The sequence below is a fragment of the Malaya genurostris genome, chromosome 2 (genome assembly GCF_030247185.1).
Source record: "Malaya genurostris strain Urasoe2022 chromosome 2, Malgen_1.1, whole genome shotgun sequence".
NCBI lineage: Eukaryota > Metazoa > Arthropoda > Insecta > Diptera > Culicidae > Malaya > Malaya genurostris.
The window spans coordinates 341,203,322-341,230,577 of NC_080571.1; the positions used below are offsets into that span (position 1 = coordinate 341,203,322).

At 40.4% G+C, this 27,256-nt stretch overlaps 1 protein-coding gene across 3 annotated transcripts in view; it reads left to right on the forward strand.

Moving 5' to 3' along the window:
* LOC131431823 (transient receptor potential-gamma protein) overlaps positions 1-27,256 on the forward strand; it is a 399,703-nt gene that overhangs the window by 369,240 nt on the left and 3,207 nt on the right. Inside the window, exons 16-21 of one of the 3 annotated variants that reach the window (XM_058597720.1) lie at positions 14,776-15,044; positions 15,118-15,231; positions 15,290-15,497; positions 15,551-15,745; positions 16,038-16,596; positions 16,674-17,101. In XM_058597720.1, the coding sequence (XP_058453703.1) occupies positions 14,776-15,044; positions 15,118-15,231; positions 15,290-15,497; positions 15,551-15,745; positions 16,038-16,596; positions 16,674-17,101 (1,773 nt within the window). The remainder of the gene's footprint in view (positions 1-14,775; positions 15,045-15,117; positions 15,232-15,289; positions 15,498-15,550; positions 15,746-16,037; positions 16,597-16,673; positions 17,102-27,256) is intronic. The other 2 variants (XM_058597721.1, XM_058597723.1) reach the window with 2 other exon arrangements.

Sequence of the window (27,256 nt, forward strand, 5' to 3'; positions counted from 1 at the left end):
TAAAGTTTGTTAATTTTGGATATTCTCAGCGAGCGCTGGATGGCTTAATATAGAAGATGTTAATATTTATACCATTTTCAATTCCATGCCAGTGCTGGTAAAGTGGGAAGCAGGAATCAGAACAAATTGGCTCAAATGGCACGTTATCCTTGATATTTGGAGATTTGTGCCTTGCCATCAATTTGTTTTTAGCATCATTTTCCCGATATATAAGAGGGAAGGATTGAAAGGAAATGGTAAGGGTTGGACTGGGAAAGATGGGAAAAATTGACGACACAGAAGTAAATTCTGCACCCCTAAGGGATGCTAAACAATCTGCTGGGGATCACATTTAGTGGAAGCAGAAGTAAATTTTGAACCTTTACGAGGTCCCGTACAGTCTGCTGTAAAACCTACTTAGGTTTGTTACTATGTGCGGATTTAAAGATTTTGCAAAAGGAAGTCAAACAATCTGCTAAACCCTATTTAAGGTGAATACAGAAGGGATTCATTCACTCCAGGAAGAACGATGAACCCTTCTGACTCTATCTTCTTACCACATTGGGTGAGAAACGAGAGAATATCATTTAATTTTAGCCCCGCATACACAGACTCAACCATGTATGGAGAACCAAAAACCCGGAGAACCAAAAACCCGGATACGTAGTTGCGTCAATGCGGGACAATTACATATCAGATGATATGAAGTACGATAATCGCATTCACACAAATCACACGAATAATACTCAGCACGTTGAATAGTAGCCATGTGATAATTGAGTTTGCAATGTCTAGTCAGAGCTCTGACCAGAATACTGCAATGATGCTTGGAGAAATGCAGTAGACACTTTGACATTTTCAGATTTAAATCTGGTAGAAATGCTTTTGTCTGAGCGCAAGTTTGCAAGCTGCGCCAGTAGCTGGCATGTTTGGATACAGCCCAAGAACGAATCTTGTGCTTTATCCAACTAGTTGAAAGTGGTAAAGCTGGTTCAGGACCAACGAAATCATTCGTTGCACCAGCTCTAGTCAACTCATCAGCCCATTCATTTCCAGTAATACCAGAATGGCCGGGTACCCATAAGAAGTAAACAGCATTTGAAATGCTGAGGTCTTCAATTTGAGTTCGACATGCGATCACTAGATTCGACCGTGAGTCATTCGAACTGAGTGCTTTTAAGGCTGTCTGACTGTCGGAACAAAAATAAATTCGCTTACCACAGATCCTCTGCTGAAGTGCCGATTGTACTCCACACAGAATTGCGTAGATTTCTGCTTGGAACACAGTACAGTATCTACCAAGTGAAAGAGACTGCTCCAGCCTCATTTCACGACAGTAGACACCAGCACCAGCACGACCATTCAACAGAGAACCGTCCGTATAACAAACTATGTGTTCATAAAGCTGTCGTTCCAGACAACCAGACAACCATTCCTCACGAAAAGGATAGCTCACATTGAATGTTTTGAAAGGAAAACTGCATGTGAGAGTTAGGTCACTAGGAGCGAGTAAATACTCATCCCATGTAACCATTTGAGACCACAAGCGAGTGTGACTGGTAGCATATTCTAATGGGTTACTGTTCCAAAGCCCTGTAACCCTAAGACGGTATGCACAAGATAATGCTTCTTGTTTTAGGAACACATGTAGTGGTTTAATGCACAGTAGCGCCTCTAGAGCAGCAGAAGGAGTTGTCGTGAATGCTCCTGTCATCGCCATTAGGACCATCCTTTGGAGATGATTTAGCTTTGACTGAACTGTCGCGACTTCTCCTTTCTGCCATACAAGACATCCATATGCTAAAATTGGTCTAACAATAGTTGTGTGAATCCAATGAATATATCTGGGTTTGAGTCCCCATGATTTTCCAAAAGCTCGTCTACATTGGCCGAAAGCCATGCAAGCTCTTTTAATTCTGAAGTCAATGTGAGCAGACCAATTCAGTTTTGAGTCAAGAATAACCCCGACGTATTTAACTTGATCGACCACAGTAACCTCTGAACCGAAGAACCGAAGAAGAAGGAGTAAGTGAAAAAGCCGTGCGCAATGCAATCAGGAAGTTCGGTGAGGATAGCATCGAAAACGGATCGAAAAAAAGGTCCTGCTAACCCTCAGTTGGAAAAACGTATACTGAAGGCGTTTGAGCAAAAGAAGGAGGTTTCAGTTCGGGATGTGGCCAAAAAAGAGAAACAGAAACAACCAAAACGTAGTCCGAAACAAGAAGCATCGATCAGATCGAGGGTTCGAAAGCTGTACAATACGATTCTTACTGGAAATTTGAACTGCATAATCATGGACGACGAAACCTACGTGAAACTCGATTACAAATCCTTGCCGGGACCACAATATTATACGGTGCGAGAAGGGCTAGTGTAAAATTAGTCCGAGACATCGATTTAAGTCGAAAAATTTTGTAAGAAAGCTATGGTCTGGCAAGCAATTTGTAGCTGCGGTAAGATTTCGAAACCCCTCATCACCACTGCTTCAATGAACAGCGAAATATACATCAAGGAATGTTTACAAACACGACTTCTACCCATGATTCGAAGCCTGTTGTGCTCTGGCCAGATCTTGCTTCTTGCCACTACTCGAAATCAACGGTAGAATGGTATCCCAAGTAGCAATCCGCAACTAGTTCTAATACGACAAAGTCCAAACTATGTTGCAACAAGAGCACGAATATGTTTTTTATGTTATACTGGTTAAAAGATGATGACAGCAATGTTTCATCATAACATAACTAGTTACGAAATAGTTATTTAGCTTTCTAATAATAACATATTTGTGTCGTATTGAATTAAATACAATTTATAAGCTATCGTTACTTAATCCAAACATATCTTTAATCACAACAATGCTTCTAGCTACTAGTTGAAAATAAGTTTATTTGACTTCAATAGTAGCAACCCGTAACTAGTTTTGATACCGCTTAAACCAACTGAGTTGCGACAAGAGCACGAACATGTTTTTTATTTTATACTGGTTAAAACAAGGTGACAGCAGTGTTTCTTTATAACGTAAACATTGAACTAACTATCATTTGTAAGTTATCGTTACTTGATTCTAACATATCTTTAATCACAACTATGCTTTTAGCTGCTAGTTGAAAAAAGGTTTATTTTCCGTTGCGGAACCATTATAAATACGTAAGCGTATATGTAAATCGTTACTGTGAATTGATGTAGTAATAACTTAAATATTATAAGATTATAACATATAATTTCTTCATTGATTCAGATAGTTATCGGTAGGTTTTCCCAACGTTATGATAACGAAAATGCAAACAAAACAATCTTTGTTGGCTTGAATATGGCGAACACAATATGGAGTCTCAAGAAGTGTATGAAACATAAATAAAACCAGGATATTACTTTTTTCAAAACTACTTTTTGCCGAAAATTGTGAAAGGCAGAATAGTCATTTTTGGTCTATGCACTGTCATAAACACGAAGAAAATAATATAGGAATTGAACATCGATTGTGATAATTCTATAATTCTCATGATATATGAATTTAAAATGATGAGAAATCACTCTACTTGGAATAATTTTGAGCATTCTGAACATAGGGTTATTTTGTTGTTTATTTTTTATATCTTTATAAACAGATTTTGATTGACGGCGCATAAAAAACAGTTGAGTAAAATTTCATTCCGCTCGACAGTTTTAAAATCGTTGTGAAATTTGTACCTTGTATCAAGCTTGTGATTTAAAGTACTCTTCTGCTTTTTATTTATGATAGAAAAGTATTCTGGATTCATTCAATGTTTATAATGTCGCTGGTGACTAAGTTTCAACTAGTTTACTTGAAAACAAGTTATTTTCAAGTTATGAAAAGATAAGTTATTTCAGTATGGCATTACAACGTAACGACAACTTATTTTTAGCCGATTTAAAAACTAGTAGAAACTGCGCTTTTTGAGTCATGCAACTGGTTAGATGTTAGTAACAATCGCTCAAATATCTGGTTGCAAACTAGTCACAAACAAGCTAGCGTAACAAAAATTGTTACTTGGGATACTACCAAAAATGTCACTTTCGACCAATTGATGAATTTTGAGCATTAACGAAGGCACATCTTAGGAAAACATGTCTCGGCAGCCGAAACCATTCAACATTTTGAAGAAGATTGGAAAAAAGTGTCAAAACTTGTCGCCAACAAGTCTGTACGGAATTTAATGAGGAACGTTCGCAAGAAGGTGCGCCAGCTAGTCTAAAATGACTAAGTAGCAAATGTTGAGAATAATATTCTGTTGTTGTAGTTTAATATTATCAGTATATCGAAAAAAATTTGAATATCTAACACTTGTGAATTATTTACAGCGAAATCAAAGTGCGTCCATACTTTCTGGGACAGTCTTTAACCACGTGATTGACGTAGGACTGCTATCGACAAAGGCTAGATTATTTTAAAAATTCACTTTCATTTTGGTACATTGTTCAACTAAAAAATCATCAATTTCAATTATCATTAGTGCTCTGTACAATGCTTTGAATTCTGAAAAGAAACGCAGGTTACCATTTCTCCGACTTTCAACACAGTCTCGTGTGGCGAACGGTGCATAAAAAATCAGCTACTTGCTTGTGTGCTCTTCCCTAACACCGCTAACGTACTGAACCGAGTGCAAACGCGTGGTATTACATTTAGATGGCACTCATACTGAAGATGGACGTATTATTATGATTCAAATTTGATTATAAAAATTAAATTAATAAATATGAGGAAATCGTATTAACTCCCTGCTTGATTTGACGTGGCGACACTGAAAATGACCAGGAGCTAAATGATTTGACCGTAATTGCGGATTATAGCACTCTCATTGCTATGGTCCTTAGAAATGTCGCAAGTCGCTTCGTTGTGTTCATACTTCGATATATGTTCCACACTTGATGAACAAAGAAGAAATCTAAATAGTTCGTTTTTTTCCCTTAAGTAGAAGGCTTCCATTTTTCCATCCTTTCGGCAGCAGAACTGTTCGCGGTGCGGATTGATTCAATACTGAAGCAATTTTTGTGAAGGGTTTTCTTTTTCTAACGGCTACAAAAAATGCAACATACAGATTTTTGAGGTTGATTATTTCATTTCGGATTTGCATTTTTCAGTGAAATAAAGTGTCATAATCGAGGTCATAATTTCTGGCCTTCAGAAGTGCTGAATTGTGAAATTTTTTCTCGATATTTAACACCGTTCGGTGCATTTTGAATGTTGGATTTCTTTGCACTTGTTCGATGCGAAGTTCGCATTGCTAACGTTGCACTTAACTGATAATGTTGTGATGGATTTGCGCTAAACTAATTATTTTACTTCTGATTTGCATACATAATTCAATGGGAGGATATCTTCTATAGCTCTTTGGGAAAATTGTGCAGCCTGATGCACGGATGCCGATTGAAATACGTATCAGTATCGAAAGGTTTATTCCATCTAGTGAAAAACTCCTGACGTGGCAGTGCTATAGTAGAATTAAATGGTGGCTAAAGGATGTACCTTTTTAAATCCACACACACAAAATTCTTTCTCAATATTCGAATTTTGATCCGATTATCAAATATTTTTCAGGGAGTCAAAAAAAAACAAAGTTAGTTTTGACATCATTCATTTATTTAATTTCGCCAAATTCACTAACAATTTGACCTTAACCCCTGCCATAAGGTATTCTGTACGATCTCAGAATCAACAACGTTTCGCATATTAACCCTTGCTTTCATTTCTTCTTCATTCTTTACTAATTTTGGTTGTTTCAGAAGGTGCAACTTCAAAATACCCCAATATTTTTCTGTTGGACGCAGTTCCGCAATATTTAGGAAAATCTGATCTTTCGGCGCGAAATCAACAAAATTCGTTTTATGCTACTCTAGCACGTCCTTCGTATAGTGGCATGATACCAAATCCTTTTTAAAAATCGTCGGACTACCATGAGTCTTCAGGAGAAAGATGTCACATTTAGAGACACTCTTTCAAATACGGAAGGTTTGCTCCGCTTCCTACACGTCACAGCATACGAAATAAGGAGTGTAATCGAAATAAGCTATCCACAAATTTTTCTTTCAAATTTTGATAAAAAACGATATTTTATTTCAACTAAAAATTGATCCTTTATTGTACGAGGTTAAACTTGAGCATAATGAAAACCGGATTAAATTAAAGTTATTCCTTCACGAATTTTCGAACTTTTGATCGAACGCTCTTCATCAAGTTCCGGACAAGTGTTGCAACGCATTTTTCGGACGCTTGAGCCCAAATTTTTTTGAACTCCTGCATGTTCCCAGCTGCCTTGCCAGTCTTCTTGAAGACCCTCTTCACGATTCCCAGTAACGTTCGATGGGTCGAAGCTGAGGGCAATTTGGTGGATTGATGTTTTTCTCAACGAAATTTATACCTTTTTCCGCAAGCCAACTGAGAGTGGTTTTTTCAAGGTCAGCCGATGCTAAATCCTGCCAATATAGTGGAGATGTACTATGCTTCTTATATAAAGGCAGCAATCTCTTCTGGAGTCACTAAGATCGATAGATTTTTGTATTTACAGTTCCATTAGTGTAAAAAATGGATTACTTCAAACCACAGGAACATATTGCTTGCCATACCAGTACCTTTCGACCGAATTTCTCCACTTGAATCGACCTGTCCGCATCGCTCACATCCTCCCCAACGACGACAGTAAAGTATTGTGGACCTGGAAGGGTTTTTTCCCTTCTTTACATAAGTCTCATCGTTTATCAAAACGCATGCATCCGGACACTGCAAAAGACGCGAATACAATTTCCAGGCCCTTGCAGATGCTCACTACTTCTGTTCTACACTTTGTTTCGAGATTTTCTGCTTCTTGTAGGTCTTCAGGTGATTTCGCCTCTTGAAACGCTGGTCATTCCGACACTCGTTCCTGCTTTTTTGCTAAACCACGTATGTCAATACGTACAATTGATTTTTTCTTCATGATTAGAGATACCACTTTCTGGTCTAGTTTCGGGTTGGAAGAACCGGGTTTTCTGCCTTTTCCTGGTAGCTCATCCAAAGAATAGTGTTCCCAAAACTTATTAATGATGGTTTTAACACTGGCATGATGAATTCCAAACCACTTCGCCAATTTTCGCATAGTATCACCTTTCTCACTTAACCATGTGTCCAGAACCTTAATTTTCACATTCTTTTCAATACGCGACATTTTGAAAACGCAGAATTTACACCGCACAAACAAGTAAACAAACGAAAGCTGACAGCCAAACGCATAGCATGCTGTGATCTGAGCATAAAAAACCATCACAAATATATGCGTACAACACAAATGTATGTGGATAGCTTATTTTCGATACACTCCTTAGTTCCGCCACGAACCAAAATGATCGTCATTCAAAGTTGATCGAATCGATACCATGGGTAGCGAACGGCGAACACGCACGAGTAAAATGATTCAAATGAGAGATGAGATCGATTATTCTCTGTTCGTTTCAAAAACGGTCAGTTTATAGTTATTCGAATGTTACTGGACCCAATTTCGGAAGCATTTAACATGCAAATAAGCAGGAATAACTGTACATACAAATAAATCGTACTTCCTTTTATATTCTCTGAAAATATGCAGAGAAAAAATATCAAACTGAAAGCTTTGGATTTTGAAATTCATGTATTTACGTTACCTCACCTAGTGTGCATTGGAAGATATGCACTATTCGTTTTCAATTGTGACAAAAGTGGTTTCTTTTGATCACATTTATTTTTTCTAGCGCTGCCTACTACGATTAAAAATACCGTCGCTGTATGATCTCGTAAAGAGAGAGGGGATTCTTAAGGGCACTCCGCATTCGGCCGATCCAACCGATCCGAGCTCTCCGGCGTTGACTTTTTTTTCTGCTTCGGCTATGGCTGAGCTACCGGCGTGCGTATGTATAGGTACGCCGGAGCCGACGCGATTGCTACGGTGCGAAAAGCTCGGTGAGGAATATCGTTGCCAAAGATATGGATTTTATGTCGGGTCCGGCGTACCTATACATGCGCACGCCGGTAGCTCAGCCATAACCGAAGAGCGAAAAAAAGATCGGCGATGGAAATGTCGGCCGAATGCGGTTTGACCTTTATTCTTCAAAAGCTATAAGACTGCTAGTTACTAATCGTTGTAATGAAGCCTACTTTGATTTTTTTTTTCATAAATACGTTTATTTCATAGGCAATATACATAAGTTTTTCTTCGCCGTTGCATCCACAATAAATAGTACTTTAATTCTAATACATTTCGAATATCATATTAGTATGTTGGTATTCATTAGTTAATCTAAATACATTTATTTTGTACATGATCTTAAAACTATTTCAAGTTTGTTTGTATCAGTTCATCACTTTTATTCAATATCATATAGTTGGCTATTGGTTGAACTCATGGAAGAGAAAACAGTCTAACATAAAATAAAATTTAAATTGGAACTCCAATGGATTTAATTAAATGGAAAAGAAGTTTCATGTAGGCAAGGTCACGACAAGCAAGAACATTGGATAGTCTACCTTGGGTACGCAAGGAATTTATTAGTTGAGATCTGACAACACGATACTCCACGCATGTCCAAACGACATGATCAATATCCCGATTACCTTCGCCACAAGCACAATGATTAGTCTCTGAAAGTCCAATTCGAAGGAGATGTGCATCTAACGTGTAATGATGGGACATGAGTCTGAACATCACACGAATGAAATCCGTACTCACATCCAGTCCCCGGAACCTTTGTCGATATTTTAGGAATAATTAAGTGCATCCACCGACCCAGATCATCTTTATCCCAAGAAGCTTTGGCGAGGCGCGCTATAGAATTCGTTGGAAGCAATTGGTCTCTCATAAATTTCACCCTGAATAGCACCACGTTTGGCTAAAATGTCGGCTCTTTCATTGCCTGGAATGGAGCAATGAGCCGAGACCCAAACTATTGTGATTTGATAATTATTATTCAATATTACGTTCAGGCACTGTTTTATTTTATCCAAGAAAAACGGTTCATTTTTGCCAGCAGCGTTTGAGCGAATGGCTTCAATTGCACTCAGACTATCTGTGAAGAGAAAATAATGATTTGGAGACAATGTGACGATTACACTCAAACTATAATGAACTGCTGCTAACTCTGCTATATAAACAGATGCAGGTTCTTGAAGCCTAAATTAAGCCGAAACAGTATTGTAGAATATACCAAACCCAGTAGCCTCTTCAATTCGTGATCCGTCCGTGTAAAACATTTTCTCAGAGTCAATATGCCTGAACTTACTTGTAAATGTTTTTTGGGATTTCCAACGAGCGTAGGTGTTCCGGGATTCCACGCACTTCGCGCTGCATGGATGTGTCGAAAAATAAAGTTGAGTCAGGGGCACTTAGGATGCTGACACGGATAGGAATATATCTTGAAGGGTTCATTTCCTGTGACATATGGTTAAAATATACTGTCATGAATCTTGTTTGAGATTGAAGCTCAACTAGCCTTTCGAAGTTATTAATAACCAGGGGATTCAGTACCTCACATCTTCTTAGCAGTCGCGATGAAAGCTCCCAAAAACGATCTTTCAATAGAAGAACTCCCGCCAGAACTTAAAGACCTAAAGCAATTCGCAAACAACGATATTGAATTCGCTCTAATTTGATAATATGAGAGTTTGCAGCGGAACGAAAACAAACGCATCCATATTCCATCACTGAAAGTATCGTTGTCTGATACAATTTTATTAGATCTTCCGGATGAGCACCCCACCAAGATCCTGTTATTGTTTGAAGAAAATTTACTCTTTGTTGGCATTTCGTTATCAGATACCTAATGTGTCCTCCCCACGTGCATTTGGAATCGAACCACACCCCGAGGTATTTAAAAGTTAAAACCTGTTGGATCATTCTTCCCATCATATGGAGCTGAAGCTGCGCGGGATCATGCTTTCTTGAAAAGACGACTAACTCTGTTTTCTCCGCAGAGAATTCGATACCAAGATGAACAGCCCAATCGGACAAGTTATCTAAGGTATCTTGCAATGGTTTATGCAGATCAATAGCTTTGGGTCCAGTAACTGAAACCACGCCATCATCTGCCAATTGTCTTAGTGTACATGGGGTTACTAGACAGCTGTCAATGTCATTTACGTAAAAATTATAGAGGAGCGGACTGAGGCATGAGCCTTGCGGGAGACCCATGTAACTATTTCTGAGTGTTGCCAAATCGCCATGTGAAAAATGCATGTGTTTCTCTGACAAAAGGTTGTGTAAATAATTATTTATAACCGCTGGGAGTCCATTTTGGTGAAGCTTGTCTGAAAGAACATCAATGGAAACTGAATCAAATGCTCCTTTAATGTCTAAAAATACAGAGGCCATTTGTTGCTTTCGAGCAAAAGCAATTTGGATGTCAGACGAAAGTAATGCAAGGCAATCATTCGTCCCTTTATTTCTACGGAAGCCAAACTGAGTATCAGACAACAAACCGTTCGTCTCGACCCAAGTGTCGAGATGTCGTATAATAATTTTTTCGAACAATTTTCTGATACAGGACAACGTTGCAATGGGTCTATATGAGTTGTGATTGGAAGCTGGTTTGCCCGGCTTTTGAATGGCAATAACTTTCACTTGTCTCCAGTCAGGTGGAACAATATTTTGCTCAAGAAACTTGTTGAACAATTCCAACAAACGTCTTTTTGCAAGGTCGGGCAGATTCTTCACCAAGTTGAATTTAATTCTGTCCAACCCAGGAGCGTTATTGTTACAAGACATGAGTGCTATGAAAAATTCCATCATTGAAAAGGGCCTATCAATGGTACCATTGTTTGTAGAAGACTCCCTAATAATGCTATGCGTAGGAACAGAATCTGGATAAACTTTCCTAGCAAAGTCAAATATCCATCGGTTCGAGTATTCCTCACTCTCATTTCCTACATTACGATTCCTCATTCGTCTGGCCGTATTCCAAAGAGTGCTCATTGAGGTTTCTCTTGACAAACCTTCGACAAAATGTCCCCAATAGCTACATTTCTTGGCCCGAAGTATGCTCTTGTACTTGGTTTCTAAAATCAGGAATTTTTCAAAATTCTGAGGAGTTCCTTCTCCTCGTTTCAGGAGCCAGGTAGGTTTTTTGCTATTTTCCCGTTTCAAATTAAATTTGCTTGGAAACGGTGCAGAATATAGAAAAACCCACCTGACAATGCCTTCGAAATTTAGTTGAGAATATTCTGTGAAATATTCAGAATGATTCATTGAGTTTAGCGGTCATGTTGTATATTTTTCTGACTGAAGAACTGCTGAAAATTGGAACGCTCGGAAATGCATACCTCTACTTGTTCATCGAATATCTCGGCTTTGAAGGCTTGTATCATAAATCTACCGTGACAAAGTCTAGATAATTTAGTTTAGATACGATTAGTACATGAAAACATATATATTATCGCGATAAAAATAAACTCTTGTATTTTTCTGTGAAACAAAGTCAGTTTCAATGCATCCGCCATTTTTTTCGCTTTGGTTTCCTGATAGCATTCTGAAAAAGGAGAAAGAAACAAAATTGGCTCGACAAGGCTGCCAAATACACATACATTCAATCTTTGTGAAAATTGAATATTTTTCCATTGATTTTTGGAATCCATGTAATATCCAACCCATACGATAGATTTATGTGATAAAACTTCTCATCAAAATAATAAAATGTACCTTATGATCAAAAAAGAATCCAATGTCCAATCGATAAACTTTTATTCTCTTAGCGTTGGCAACAGTTTTATACACATTCTGGCAAATTTTGACGCATATCGTACGATTAGTTTTTGTTTGGCGTCTATACGAAGAAGTTGAAAAATTTTCGTGTGGCGATTTTTATAATGGATGAAAATTTAGAACAATGTGCGTGCATTAAATTTTGTGTTGCAAAAGGGATTTAAGTGTTCCGAAACGTTGAAAATGTTAGAAAAGGCCTTTGGTGAATCGTGTCTAGGAAAAACACAAGGCATACGAGTGGTATAAACGCTTCAAAGGTGGTCGTACAAGCTTGGATCATGATGAGATCCCTGACCGCCCAACAACATCTGTTACTGAAGAAAACATTGAATCGGCGAAGCAAATCGTGTTGCAAAATCGTTCTGTACCGATTAGAGAGATTGCTGTGTTGTTGGGCATCTCTTATGGATCAGCCGAACACATTTTAACTGATGTTTTGGGTTATAAACGCGTCGCTTCTCGGCTGGTGCCAAAAAAGCTGAATTTCACGATAATGCGCCGGCTCACACAGCGTTGGTTGTGTCACAGTATTTGGCCAAAAACTCAACCAATATCATCAACCAAGCACCGTACTTTCCAGGTATGGCCCCGTGTGACTTTTTCCTCTTCCCCAGACTCAAATTGCCATTGGGGGGGAACGCGTTTTGAGACCATAGAAACCATAAAAGAGAATTCGCTGCGTGAACTGAAGGCTATACCTTCGGTGGCCTATAAAACTTGTATGGAAAATGGGATCAAGCGTTGGCATGCATGTATTGCCGCAGGAGGAGAGTACTTTGAAGGCGCCAATAAAGAAATTTATTAAAAATTGAAATATTGCGTTTTTGCCTTTCTCATATAGAAAGGTTATGCAATCACTTGAAAAACCGACTAGTGAAAATTGGCCCGGAGGGCCAAGTGTCATATACCATTCGACTCAGTTCATCGAGCTGAGCAATGTCTGTGTGTGTGTGTGTGTGTGTGTGTGTATGTGTCAAATAATCTCACTAGGTTTTCTCGGAGATGGCTGAACCGATTTTGACAAACTTGGATTCAAATGAAAGGTCTCGTGGTCCCATACGGAATTCCTGAATTTCATCCGGATCCGACTTCCGGTTCCGGAATTATAGGGTAAAGTGTGTTCAATATTGTACACCGTCACTTAAACCGGCGAAACAAAACACGTAAAAAATTTTCTAAACTGGTCTCAAAATCACACAAATCGAAAGTCATTATCAGTAGGCAACTAAACAAACCGATTCCGGCTATCGTGGTTCCCGGTATCCGGTTCCGGAAGTACCGGAAATAGTGGTCATATATACCAAAATAGATCTCACTCACTTTTCTCAGCGATGGTTTGATCGATTTCCACAAACTTAGATTCAAATGAAAGGTCTCGTGGTCCCATACGGAATTCCTGAATTTCATGCGGATCCGGCTTCCGGTTCCGGAATTATAGGGTAAAGTGTGTTCAATATTGTACACCGTCACTTAAACCGGCGAAACAAAACACGTAAAAAATTTTCTAAACTGGTCTCAAAATCACACAAATCGAAAGTCATTATCAGTAGGCAACTAAACAAACCGATTCCGGCTATCGTGGTTCCCGGTATCCGGTTCCGGAAGTACCGGAAATAGTGGTCATATATACCAAAATAGATCTCACTCACTTTTCTCAGCGATGGTTTGATCGATTTCCACAAACTTAGATTCAAATGAAAGGTCTCGTGGTCCCATACGGAATTCCTGAATTTCATGCGGATCCGGCTTCCGGTTCCGGAATTATAGGGTAAAGTGTGTTCAATATTGTACACCGTCACTTAAACCGGCGAAACAAAACACGTAAAAAAATTTCTAAACTGGTCTCAAAATCACACAAATCGAAAGTCATTATCAGTAGGCAACTAAACAAACCGATTCCGGCTATCGTGGTTCCCGGTATCCGGTTCCGGAAGTACCGGAAATAGTGGTCATATATACCAAAATAGGTCTCACTCAGTTTTCTCAGCGATGGTTTGACCGATTTCTACAAACTTAGATTCAAATGAAAGATCTTGTGGTCCCATACGGAATTCCTGAATTTCATCCGGATCCGACTTTCGGTTCCGGAGTTATAGGGTAAAGTGTGTTCAATATTGTACACCGTCACTTAAAATATTTTCGGATACAACAAACATTTAAATCGTAATTTAGAGTGCGTAATAGAATAGTTTGTGTGCCATGTTAGTCGGTTTTTTGGTTTTTGGAAATGTGGATGACTCACGCAATCAAAGCATTGTTTTATTCTGTATGTTATACTAGTTAATGCACAAACAATCTCTTGGTTTGTTTCAAAAATCGAAGAGATAAATTTTGAATGGAATACCACAATATTATATGTACATGAGAAAGGCATCATTACACCACTAGGTGGATTAAAACAGGTTTTTTTAATAAAATTTCGGTTCTTTTTTTGATCATAAAATATGCTGGCAACCCGGTACAGTTTGCTTATATACGAGAGAGTACAGGAGAAATACGATGCGCAAAGGGAATTGAGCGAGCCACGTGGTTGATTTCAAACTCAACACGCGACCCTCTGCCCTCAGACCATAATAATGCTCTTTTTATTTATTTCTGTGCGCGTAGAAATAAGAAATATTTGCTTTGAAGTAAAAATCAAATGTACTTGAATCAAAGGAAAATGAAAATAATGGGGTAAAACGGTACAACGAGTTTGCTGCTGTCTTTAAAACAATGAGCAATCGATTTGCTAGACATTTTTATATCAGGAACACTCTATTCGCTCTTCTGCAAATACTTCGGTTTTATGTTATATAGTTATGCTTGAATAAAATACAGTACAAAAGGAATCTTGGGGTAAAGTGAACATGATAGCGTTTGGTGCGGTCCTTCTAAATATATGGAATCGATTTTACTGACCACTTGACACCAAAAAGGTTCTTTGTGGTCAGCTGTATCATGCCTCCAAAAAATCATCACGATGTTAGTCCATTTTTCCCCACTGTGCAATGCAACAAACGTAACTTGTTGGTGCGTTTGATTCAACATAACTCAATCTTATCTACTAATAATACCGCTACTTATGATTCCCCAGGTACAAAAAGAAATGGCCATCAACAGGTTTGCTGCCGATTTGCCCCGCGAAAAGTGGGACACCTGGGATCCGATGCTGATTTCCGAGGGTTTGTTCAGTGCAGCAAACATTTTCAGTTCGCTCAAGCTGGTGTACATCTTCTCGGTCAATCCGCACCTGGGGCCGCTCCAAGTGTCCCTGTCGCGGATGGTGATGGACATCATGAAGTTTTTCTTCCTTTACGTGCTGGTGCTGTTTGCCTTCAGCAGCGGTTTGAATCAACTGCTTTGGTGAGTTGTGACATCGAAATTGTTGTGGTCGGGACTTGACTTAGAAATGTGTTTTGCTTTTTTTTTGTTTTAGGTATTATGCCGATCTGGAGAAAAAGCGATGCCCGGATGTAACAACGTTCTCCGGGTCGTCCAACCTAACATCGACGGATCCAAACGCTTGCGTAGTGTGGAGACGATTCGCGAAGTAAGTCGGCGAATAATAAATTTTCTTGCAGTTTGAAAAAAAAATTTTGCTTTGACAGCCTGTTCGAAACGATTCAAACGCTCTTCTGGGCGGTCTTCGGTTTGGTGGATTTGGAAAACTTTGAACTGGATGGAATCAAGATATTCACCCGGTTCTGGGGAATGCTGATGTTCGGAACCTACTCGGTGATCAACATTGTGGTGCTACTCAATCTGCTGATCGCTATGATGAATCATTCCTATCAGCTCATATCGGTAGACAACTTTGTACTGGCCGTAGTTATTGACCGGGTGCCTAACAGTTTAGTAAACATTTTCAGGAACGTGCTGATGTGGAGTGGAAATTTGCTCGATCGAAACTGTGGATTAGCTATTTCGAGGAAGGCGGAACCTGTCCCCCGCCTTTCAACATTATTCCGACACCGAAGTCAATCTTCTACGTCTTCCAGTGGGTCAAGCGGAAATTCTGTGGTCATTCCAAAGCCGTAAAAAAGGAACACATGAAAACAATTCGAGTGAGTAACGATCCGATCCAGCCACCGATGAGTCACCACTTCCACCACTGGGTGCATTGGATGCATTTTCCGGAACGTGGAAGGCGGAAGGTTTCTCATGTTTTTGCCCGTCGCACCGTGTGTTGTTAATGTTTGATTTCTCCTGCTTTTTCACCATTCCTCCTCTTGCTATTTTCCCCACTCGTTGATGCTTCCTCGTCTTTGCATCTGTTTTCAATTTCGTTCCGTGTGGAATATCTTTTCCTCTTCCGCCTGTTTGCTCTGCTTCTCTCTTGTTGTTGTTTCGTTTTAGCGGAAGGTGAAACAAGCCAGCGAACGGGACTTCCGCTATCAGAGCATTATGCGAAATCTAGTCCGGCGGTATGTCACCGTAGAACAGCGTAAAGCCGAATCGCAGGGTGTCACCGAGGACGACGTGAACGAGATCAAACAGGACATCTCTGCCTTTCGCTGTGAACTTGTGGAAATTCTGAAGAACAGTGGAATGAACACGACCAGTGCCACCGGTTCCGGGGGAGGCGTTGGGGGAAAGAAGAACCGTCAGAAGGAACGGCGACTGATGAAAGGATTCAACATTGCACCACCGCCGGCACCAGAATCGGGTCAGCATCTAACACCAGTTTCCGAGTTCACCACGCAACTTCCGGACCAATCGTCACACGAACTGTTTGCCGGAGTATACGGGCCAGGTCTCACCACCAAGAAAGCCCTGCACCAAGTCAATCCTATGCACCAGTTTTCATCACAGTCGCAAAGTTCCTTCGGTGAAAACAATAATCCCATTCACAGACTTGCCAAACTAGCACCGAAGTTCCATTCCAAAAGACCTGGCTCGCAGAAGAAACGATGGGGTAGTAAAATCCCACCTAAAAACCAATAGAACGCTCGCAGCTAATGGCTTTCCAAACCAATTAAAATCTATTTCTAGGTACCCTGATTGAGGCAGCCAAGCAGGGAAGTGTGTCGCGGTTTATTGGCCGGTCTCGGTCGGAGGATTCTGTCTGTAATCATGGTCCGCGGGGTGAGTCTGCGAGTCACAGCAACAGTCCGGCATCGGACGAAGCCATCACCGAGTCACCGTCCGATTCGAATCCTAGTTTGGACCGGCCGGATGTGGATCCATCGCCGGATCCAGACAAGCGTCACCATCATCACCATGGCAATGACCGATCGCACGGTTCGGGAAAAGCGAAAGATTCTTCCTCGCACCATTACCATTTGCACTTCGGAGCACTGGCCGCCCTGAAGCGAAAGAGGAAAAAATTCTCCAACAGTCGGAACAGCAGTCCGGTGTTGGATCCACCCGCCTCCGAAGCGAAGGTCACGCAGAGCCCACGGGCTAATGCCAACAGCAAGGTATGTAGGGGGAGGGGATTTACATTGGAAGAAATCGAGAAAAAAATGCATTTTTGTTATTATTTTTTTCAAAACTTCTTCGACGGCTTTCGGATGAGCTCGTTGTCTTCCTTTAAAATGTCTAGAAACTTCTGAAACTACTTCGTTGAACTTCGCAAAACCTTGGCATTACGTTCCTTTTGTGGAATTCGACCTCCTGTTTCAACAGACTTTGCAGCCGATTCCTAGCGTACAAAATCATTGCATGGCTGGTTGGTGCTACGATCATACTAACAGTAAGAATCCTTCCAGGTCAAGACTCGAACATACGACAAATGGGTTGTAAGACCAGCGCCCTTTACAATAAAATCGACAACCTTGGACTATTTCCGACAACTTCCTACTTCTAGCTTGCCAAAATTGCCCAAAATTTAAAGATGTATGTTTTCAGGCTTTCTTGCATAAATCGCTTCAACTGTTGTGTATTACCTTTTTCATGCACCCAAACTTGCACCGTTTAAAAACAGTTTTTTTCGCTACATCTTCTACGTAACTGTTTTTACGAACCAAATCCCAAATAACGCGAACTTTCTTTACGAACCTACTTCGTAAAAAAGGATATTTTCATACAATGAAAACGTGTTCCGGGTAATTGATGTTCCAAACTACTAAAGAATGTCCCAGAAACTATGGACGCAACCAAAAACCGCTGCCATTTCGCAATGGTTCAGAATCTGTCAATTTTTATGGCTGTGTCCTGTTGTTTACACTTTTCTCTACCCACTTGTGCAGTTGTTTATTCGTTTTCATTAGTTTGTTTCGAAATGCGTGGACTTTCAGCAGAACTACGTCGAAACATTGTGTACAAATGGCGCACAGAACGCGGACTGTCACTGAGAAAGATAGCAAAAATGGAAGGAGTAAGTGAAAAATCCGTGCAAAATGCAATCAGGAAGTTCGGTGAGGATAACACCTTTGAGGATAAACCGAAATCGGGTCGAAAAAAGGTCCTGCTAACCCTCAGTTGGATAAACGCATACTGAAGGCGTTCGTGCAAAAGAAAGAGGTTTCAGTTCGGGATGTGGCCAAAAAAGTGGGCACGTCGAAGTCAAATGTTCTTCGTGCTAAAGAACGTTTGAATCTTCGAACCTATAAGAAGCAGAAACAACCAAAACGTAGTCCGAAACAAGAAGCATCGATCAGGCCGAGGGTTCGAAAGCTGTACAATACGATTCTTGCTGGAAATTTGAACTGCCTAATCATGGACGACGAAACCTACGTGAAACTCGATTACAAATCCTTGCTGGGACCACAATATTATACGGTGCGAGATGGGCAAGTGTTACACCAGTCCGAGACATCAATTGAAGTCGAAAAATTTGGTAAGAAAGGTATGGTCTGGCAAGCAATTTGTAGCTACGGTAAGATTTCGAAACCCTTCATCTCCACTGCTTCAATGAACAGCGAAATATACATCAAGGAATGTTTACAAAACCGACTTCTACCCATGATTCGAAGCCACAAGGATCCTATTGTCTTCTGGCCAGATCTTGCTTCTTGCCACTACTCGAAATCAACGGTAGAATGGTATACTACCAAAAATGTCACTTTCGTCCCAAAAAACATGAATTCACCAAATTGCCCACAACTTCGACCAATTGAGGGATTTTGGGCATTAACGAAGGCACATCTTAGAAAACATGTCTCGGCAGCCGAAACCGTTCAACAGTTCGAAAAAGATTGGAAAAAAGTGTCAAAACTTGTCGCCAAGAAGTCTGTACGGAATTTAATGAGGAACGTTCGCAAGAAGGTGCGCCAGCTAGTCTACAATGGCTAAGTAGCAAATGTTGAGAATAATATTCTGTTGTTGTAGTCTAATATTATCAGTATATCGAATAAAGTTTGAATATCTAACACTAGTAAATTATTTACAGCGAAATCAATGTGCGTCCATACTTTCTGGGACAGTCTTTACAATAAGAGTATTGATGTGGAACACACCTTTATTTTCTATGTAGGGGTGTAGAAATGTGGTCAGGTTTCAAACAGTCTATTTTGTATCAATATTCAATATTATTTCATCATTTGATTGAGAATATTTCTAAGTTTCGAGTTGAATGTATCAAGCCACGTATTCTCAATTATTTATGATTGAATTTTGATTAGTAGCGAGCAGTGTCCTATTTTGTATGCCAAAAATCTCCGGCACACCGGATTTCCCTACCATAGACGACAGTTTTGAAGGAGTAAGCGATATATCAAAGGGAAAGCATCGCTCTGATTGGTCAATCGATGCGAAAGCGAAGCTGTTGGAAGCACGCGAATCTATAAATAGAAGCGAAATTATAGCTAACGTTTCAGTCCAACGCGTAGCATGCTAGAGGTAGGTTGTTGCTAGACAGCAAGACAAAAACGTGCCATAAAACGATTTGAAGCTTTAATTGCTAATGTCTGATCTTGTGTCATGCAAGCTCGGATGACATTCCATGTTATGTCGTTTCAGCTGAGAAATTGACAACTACTCCAGGGTAAATGTTGAGTGCGTAAGATTAATTTCAAATTTATATAAGATGAGCTCGATTGATAATGAGAAAAAGTTTTTGGCTTCAACCGAAATCGCAGAATGGTAGAGGAGCTTAACTGCTTGCATACAAAACTTGAACACAAGCTTGGCGAAGGGAAGCTTAAATATCGATATCTGTATCACAAGTATGTACAAACATATACATAATTGCATACATTTGGGCTATTGATGTAATTTCGTCGGCTACAAAACAAATACAAATCAAGACAAACGATGTTCGGTGTTTGTCAAGATCAATCTAAGATGACTCTCGTGCAATTGCGGTTCGAAAGTGTGACGATTGATTGAACTTTTTGATTGTAAAAGGTGATTTTTTTGAGGTTAGGATTTTCATGCATTAGTATTTGCTCAGATTTTTTGAGGTTATGATTTTCATGCATTATTATTTGCTCAGTATGCTCTGACATTTCATCATGAATAGACTTACTAACGAGCAACGCTTGCAAATCAGTGAATGGGCCCTAGAAAAGTTGGCAGAAAATCCGCTTTTTTATCGACAAATTTTGTTCAGCGATGAGGCTCATTTCTGGTTGAATGGCTACGTAAATAAGCAAAATTGCCGCATTTGGAGTGAAGAGCAACCAGAAGCCGTTCAAGAACTGCCCATGCATCCCGAAAAATGCACTGTTTGGTGTGGTTTGTACGCTGGTGGAATCATTGGACCGTATTTTTTCAAAGATGCTGTTGGACGCAACGTTACAGTGAATGGCGATCGCTATCGTTCGATGCTAACAAACTTTTTGTTGCCAAAAATGGAAGAACTGAACTTGGTAGACATGTGGTTTCAACAAGATGGCGCTACATGCCACACAGCTCGCGATTCTATGGCCATTTTGAGGGAAAACTTCGGAGAACAATTCATCTCAAGAAATGGACCGGTAAGTTGGCCACCAAGATCATGCGATTTGACGCCTTTAGACTATTTTTTGTGGGGCTACGTCAAGTCTAAAGTCTACAGAAATAAGCCAGTAACTATTCCAGCTTTGGAAGACAACATTTCCGAAGAAATTCGGGCTATTCCGGCCGAAATGCTCGAAAAAGTTGCCCAAAATTGGACTTTCCGAATGGACCACCTAAGACGCAGCCGCGGTCAACATTTAAATGAAATTATCTTCAAAAAGTAAATGTCATGTACCAATCTAACGTTTAAAATAAAGAACCGATGAGATTTTGCAAATTTTATGCGTTTTATTGTTTAAAAAAGTTCTCAAGCTCTTAAAAAATCACCCTGTAGATCATTACAGATTTTGGTTGCCTTGTTCCACATCAATGGCTGCGAACAACCCCATGGGGCTGATCCTTGTAGTTTTTTTGGAACGGGTTTGATATGTGGTACCAAAATTGAGAAATCCTTGGTGACGACTTTCGCTTTATCGAAATTCCTTGAAAACCTTAATAATATGATTATTCTCGGAACGAGAATTTGTAGAAGACGGAAAACGATGTTTGACGTCGATTCGAATTCTAAGATAACGAAGTTCGGTTTATCGATATTCCTTGAAAACCCATAAAATAAGAATATTTTCAGAACACATTCAATACCAATACATCCAAACCTCCTTTTACGAACACCTATTTTTACGTTGGCCTGTTTTTACGTAACTCTTTTTACGAACCAAATCCCAAATAACTTCGTAAAAAGAGTTTTTTGCCGAGGGGGACGACAGATCCGGATAATGCCACGAAAAACTTGAAAAGTCAATGGAAACTAATCAGATTGCATTTATCCTCATTAATACATCTAACCGTTCAAAAGCGCATCCAACCGTTGATAAGAAAATCGAAGCACATGCGATCTCTCCTAAAGTCTTGTATTTTCCTTCATGACATTTAACGAGTTGTCAACACAACGCTACCAATCAAGAAAATAAATTGCTGGATAAGTTTGTGGTGCATTAAATAATAAAAAAATTCATAGGGGGCCAAAGGTGTATGGCATCCTGGAAAGAGCGACAAACATCATATCATACTGTTTGTATCGGCAGTTTGATTGACTTAGCTCTGGTCGACACAAGCTCCGATCTCATACCTACCCGGAGTCAAATGATGACCGGTGACTCCTGTTTTTAGCAGAATGAGGAGGTGCGGAGTATTAGCAAGCGGTGGGACAAAATGCAACCGGTGACAAGAAACTAACACCTAACTACGGGTGCCTCGATTGTGGGAAGCGTGCAACACGTAGACTGGTGTTATAAACATATTATATTATATTTTAAGCACTAGTAACTATAATATTACCCTTTCCCAATTACACCCCTCTATTTCAGAATAAGAAGTGAAACCGGCCATAACAATTGAATGAAATTCAACTTAACAGAAATTAAACTTAAAACAGAAACTGATTGCAAAATGAAAGCGGAAGTGGTGGCGGTGCAAGAGGGATCACTGCTGGTGTGTCGAATTAAGGGTGATGGAAACTACTTGTTCTCAGCACTTGCTCATCAAATATGGCGGTACCCTCCCAACTCGGAACTAAACGATATCCACGCCAGATCACTGCGCGCTACAGCTGTATCGTTTTATCGCGAGCACATTGATTTTTGGGAGGACCGATTGCTACCACAAGCATTGGTGATCTTCCCGGAGCTGGTAAACACAACCACCCCAGCTCAGCTAATTAATCACTACTTGGAACAATTGTCAAAGTCGGGTTTCTGGGGTGGAGAAGAAAGTATCTATGCGGTATCGGTAACCAAGGATGGCTTTTATCGTATCAAAGAACGCTCGCTCGCAACTCTTCCACGATTGAATCAGTGCCATCAAAGAGAAACGGAAATCATCGCAACAATAAAAACCCTTCTTAATCCACCTAGTGGTGTGATAATGCCTTTCTCTTCTTTCGTAACAGTCTCATGAAAATATATTTCATACTTTTATTAAATAATTTCGGATACTAATTTTTACACAAATTCATTTAGATTGATTCAAGTAGTTCACAAAAGCATGCTTCAGTGTTTATGTCACACAGTCAGCATCATTTTTCCAAACTAGTGCTTGACATTTGCGTTGCCTATTTGTATGAGAACAGTGATGCTAATCCACTTAGTGAAATTTTCATATATCTTGAAAAATCACCATAGGGGGGAGGACATGAAATTTTCGAAATCGAAAAAAAACTTTTGATGCCAAAAGGCTTAGAATTGCTGAAACGTCGAGATTTAGTGTCATCTTGAATAATTTTTTTTTTTTGAAAAAATCGACTTTTTGGGACTTGAAAAATATGAAAATTTTTCTAAGTCCCAGAAAGTTGATTTTTTCAAAAAAATTTTTTTTGGGGATGACACTAAATTTTGATGTTTTACGCAGTTTTAAGAGTTTTGGCATCAAAAAAAATTTTCGATTTTGGAAATTTCATGTCATTTCATGGTGATTTGTCAAACCTTTACCACCGGGCAGCACCACTTAAGCATGTCCGATTTAGGTCAAATTTTGCATGAAGGCTTTTTTCGAGGTGCTTAAACATTTGAGCACTAGAACTTAACGAAAAAAGAGGTGATCCCAAAATTTTGGCACCCTTATAGGGTAACAGAGGTATTTTGGCCACTTCATATATTTTGGCCAACCTAACAAACTTTATGGATTTATTCGATGTTAGGTAACCCATGTTGCATCAATTTGAAGCTAATCACATTAAATTATCTATTGCGGAAGGAGTTTTCGAAGATATTACAACATTTGAGGGAAATTTTTACTAAGTGGGCCAAAATAAAATCAATCCTAAAGTGGGCCAAAATACCCCTGTTACCCTATATATATAAGAGCGGTAAAAATCAACGTGTTTTGTCGGTTACGTCGCTTATACCATCATATATCTGGAACCAAAAGTCACAACCATTTGATCTTTAAACTTGATCAATGGTCCGACAGTAGCTTTCAAACGAGCCCAAGTTTGTTCAAATCGGTTGAGCCATCTCTGAGAAAATTGAGCGCGTTCAAATATCTTCGAAAAGTGCACACACATACACACACACACAGACATTTTCCGATCTCGACGAACTGAGTCGAATGGTATATAACACTATGGGTCTCCGAGGCTCTGTTCGAAAGTCGGTTTTTCCAGCAATTCTAATACCTTTCTATAGAGAAAGGCAAAAACCGGCATGGTACATTTAACATAGAATAGACACCAGTGCGAGAGCGAATTTTTCTCGGTGAACCGTCTGAGAATCAACGGCTAGCACGCTGCTGCGGGGATTCTCTCTGAAGCAACAAACGGTCGCTTATTCTCGTTTCGCGATCCGATTCTGTATGGGCAGTGGATAATTGCCATAGAATCATTTTACTATTGCCGCTTATTCTAACTAAGTGCATATAATCTTTGTATAAGTTGTGTCTATGAAAATGTCTGTGAATGCTCCACACAAGGGTTTTGAAATATTGCAACCTAGTATGAGAATCATCAAGTCGAATCATCGATTCGATTTTCTGCGATAATTGTCAACTTGCGATTCTCTCTTGGTAAATTCCACACAGCAACGATAATTATCAGACTGTAATTTTTTTAAGGGCCGAGAAATACTCAGAGTATGAAGTGGAACGAAGGAATGTAGAAAAATTCTCTCGCGGTTCATGCATTGAGAGACTCGAGTTCTTGTAGCATCTTCTACCGGATTGAAAATGTTGTTTACAATATAGATAAAAATCGAGCAGCTTCTGTCAAATTTTCAGCAATCACCAACACTGTCGGTAACATTCGGCCTCACCGTAAAAATTTTCAAGGAAAATGCCAGATCGCTTATAATAGGACCACAAGGACGGGATACGACTAGTAATAGCAAACAAACACTGTCCATCGCATTGCTCCAGATGGCACATATAACCACTTTGACAGCGTACTGAGGCAGTATCAAAACGGTAACGATGAACCTTCCCAGGGTCAACAACGAGAATCAACAGCGCACCCATGCGAACAATTGTGCAGACCGGGGGAAACTAGGATTTCAGAAGTGCAGTGCAGCCTTCCGATCGGTCACCTACTATCCCCTCACCAGCCACCTATGGAAAACAGTCGTGAGATAACCCAGCATAGTGACATAAGAGGAACTCCACCTCCATCCCTGCAACAAAAAAAAAAAACATCGTAAGCATAGGAACATGGAACGTGGCCGGATGCTCCCACGAAGCGGATAGAGAACGGTCAACGTCAACGTCAACCGGCAACCGGCTTCAACGTCAACCGGCAACCGGCTTATTCTAAGATGGGATGGGGAACGGCAGTGATAGTTTCACACAGTCTTGTCCCCAAATGCAAATTTTCGAGAATCTCGGACAACGCTTGCTTAGTACAAACCGAACTGTTCGGGGAGAGGATCACGATCATTTCGGTCTATGCACGACCAACGACAGGCCAGGCGGACCCGGAAATAAATAACCTGCACAACTTTTTACAGCATCTAAACTATGCTGAGCGATTGAACACAAACTCATATTGGAAGTAGAGACCTGCTACCCTGCGACACACAGGCGTTCGCCTGTGCAGTTCATTTGGCCCTGACCCAAGCGTCATGTGTACATGGAAAAGAGGCAATAAACAATCTCAGATCGACCACATCATCATGCCGATAATAAGGCGATTTCAACGTCCTAAATGTAACGGTACAGCATAAACGACCTGGAAATCAACAGGCGAACACACAGCACCAAGAACAGGCACAGTATGACGAAGTGAAAAAAAGACGGATAGCTGTCAAACGGTCTCAACCTAGCGTGTCGTTGCTGACTACGGACCCCAAGGCAAAGGACCGCTATCACCATACTTTGGCCGGTAAATTAGCAATGCTGGATGGGAACCAACAAAACTTGAACGAACAGCTAAACTCTCTTAACAAAGCTGTTATGGACTCAGCCACCAGCACGCTGTGTACTCCCAGATCCTACCAAACCCCGAGACGTACGAAAGCCGGTCGCATTTACGACAAGATCAACGCAAAATTATCCAAAAAAGGTAAAAGCGTTGCCAATAAGCGCAGCCACCGTGAAGCAAAAAAGGCAAAGAAAAAGACGTATGAAGAACACCAAGAAGAAAAAATACACACCTTTTTCAGCAACCTGGAATCCGGCTAACGTTCCGATACCTAAAAAGGGATCGCCGGCGGACCTCGCTAAAGACACTAGTATACATTCCAAGTTCTAATTGGGACAACAAGCTCAAAAAAGAAGCCTCCGGACCTGCAGAGGTCACAATGCTGCCAGAGCGGGAAGGACCGCCTCCTGGATCAGGACCATCCCTTTCGGACGTAGTGCGGATCAGTAACACCCTGCGGAATGGTACTGCAGCTGGAACGGACGAAATAAGACCGGAGCTGATCAGATACGGCCCTGAAAGCTTACACAAAAGTATTCAAGAGCTGCTGCAGCGAATCTGACATCAATACAGTGTTCCTACAAAACTCATTGAAACGCTGCAGGTCCCGGTGCCTAAGAAAAGTAAACCGAGTGGTGTGGATGAATACAGAAGCATCACATTATGCACAACGTTGTATAAGATCTATGCCAGGTACCTACTGGAACAACTGGAAGAACAATTAGGTGAGGTACCAAATTACCAATTCGCCTTCCACCACAACAGAAGACCAGATCTTTGTTGTACGACAACTGCTTGACGAACGTTGGCGAAAGGGGCGCAGCACAATCATAATTTAGTAGTCCCCGAGGCACTCAATAGAAAAGGTGTACCCGTGTACCTAATCAACAGACTTGTCGCAGCCTGATTAACTGAGAGAACGTCCCTCCAGTGGTTCGGACAAAGAACCGGCAAGTATAACAATATACGCGGAATTAAGCAAGGATGTCCTCTATCGCCAACACTGTTTGTTTATTTACTCGACCTAGCACTTAAAAAGCAACAGGAAAAAAATGCCGGAATTACACCTGGCCCAGACGGGCAGAATAAAGCTCCCATGTCTCCGTATATACGCAGATGATATTCTAATGATCCTCACTGACCAAGCCCAAATCTCGAGAGTGTTAGCATTGATAGGCCCATGCCTGAGCGAATTCGGGCTAAAACTAAACGTCAGTAAAACAGAAGTCCTCATAAGAGATCCAGCTCAACCTACTGACGGTGATCCGCCTAGGTTGGTTCAATACGGAGAGTTTGAGTTAAAAATGGTATTAAAACTCCGATATTTGGGAGCTTATGTCACAAGCTCGTTGAATCGTCGTGAAACAGTCTCGGATAGGACACATAAGGCTCTCAAGGCATACCATGCGATCGTTCCGTTTGCAAGAGATTTCAATTTGAAATGGGAAACAGCGAGGAGAATTTACCATGCGGTAATCACCCCGATTGTGACATACGCCCTAAAGGTGTGCACTTTGACCAAGCAAAACAGGGACCGACTGCGAGACATGGAGAGGACAATTGTCACAGGCTTATACACAGTAACTATGCTGGAACCTACGAACAATAACGACAATAACCTCGAAACACTGGCTGTAGAGGCGGTCCTCGAAGGACGCACAGTAATTAGAAAAATACGGATAGCAAATATTGGGGTCATATCCAGCGTATGAACGAAGGCGAAATAGTGAAAGTGGCCAAAGAGTTCCATATCCCGGCCTCTCTCAAGCACGGTCGTCCTTGTCACAAC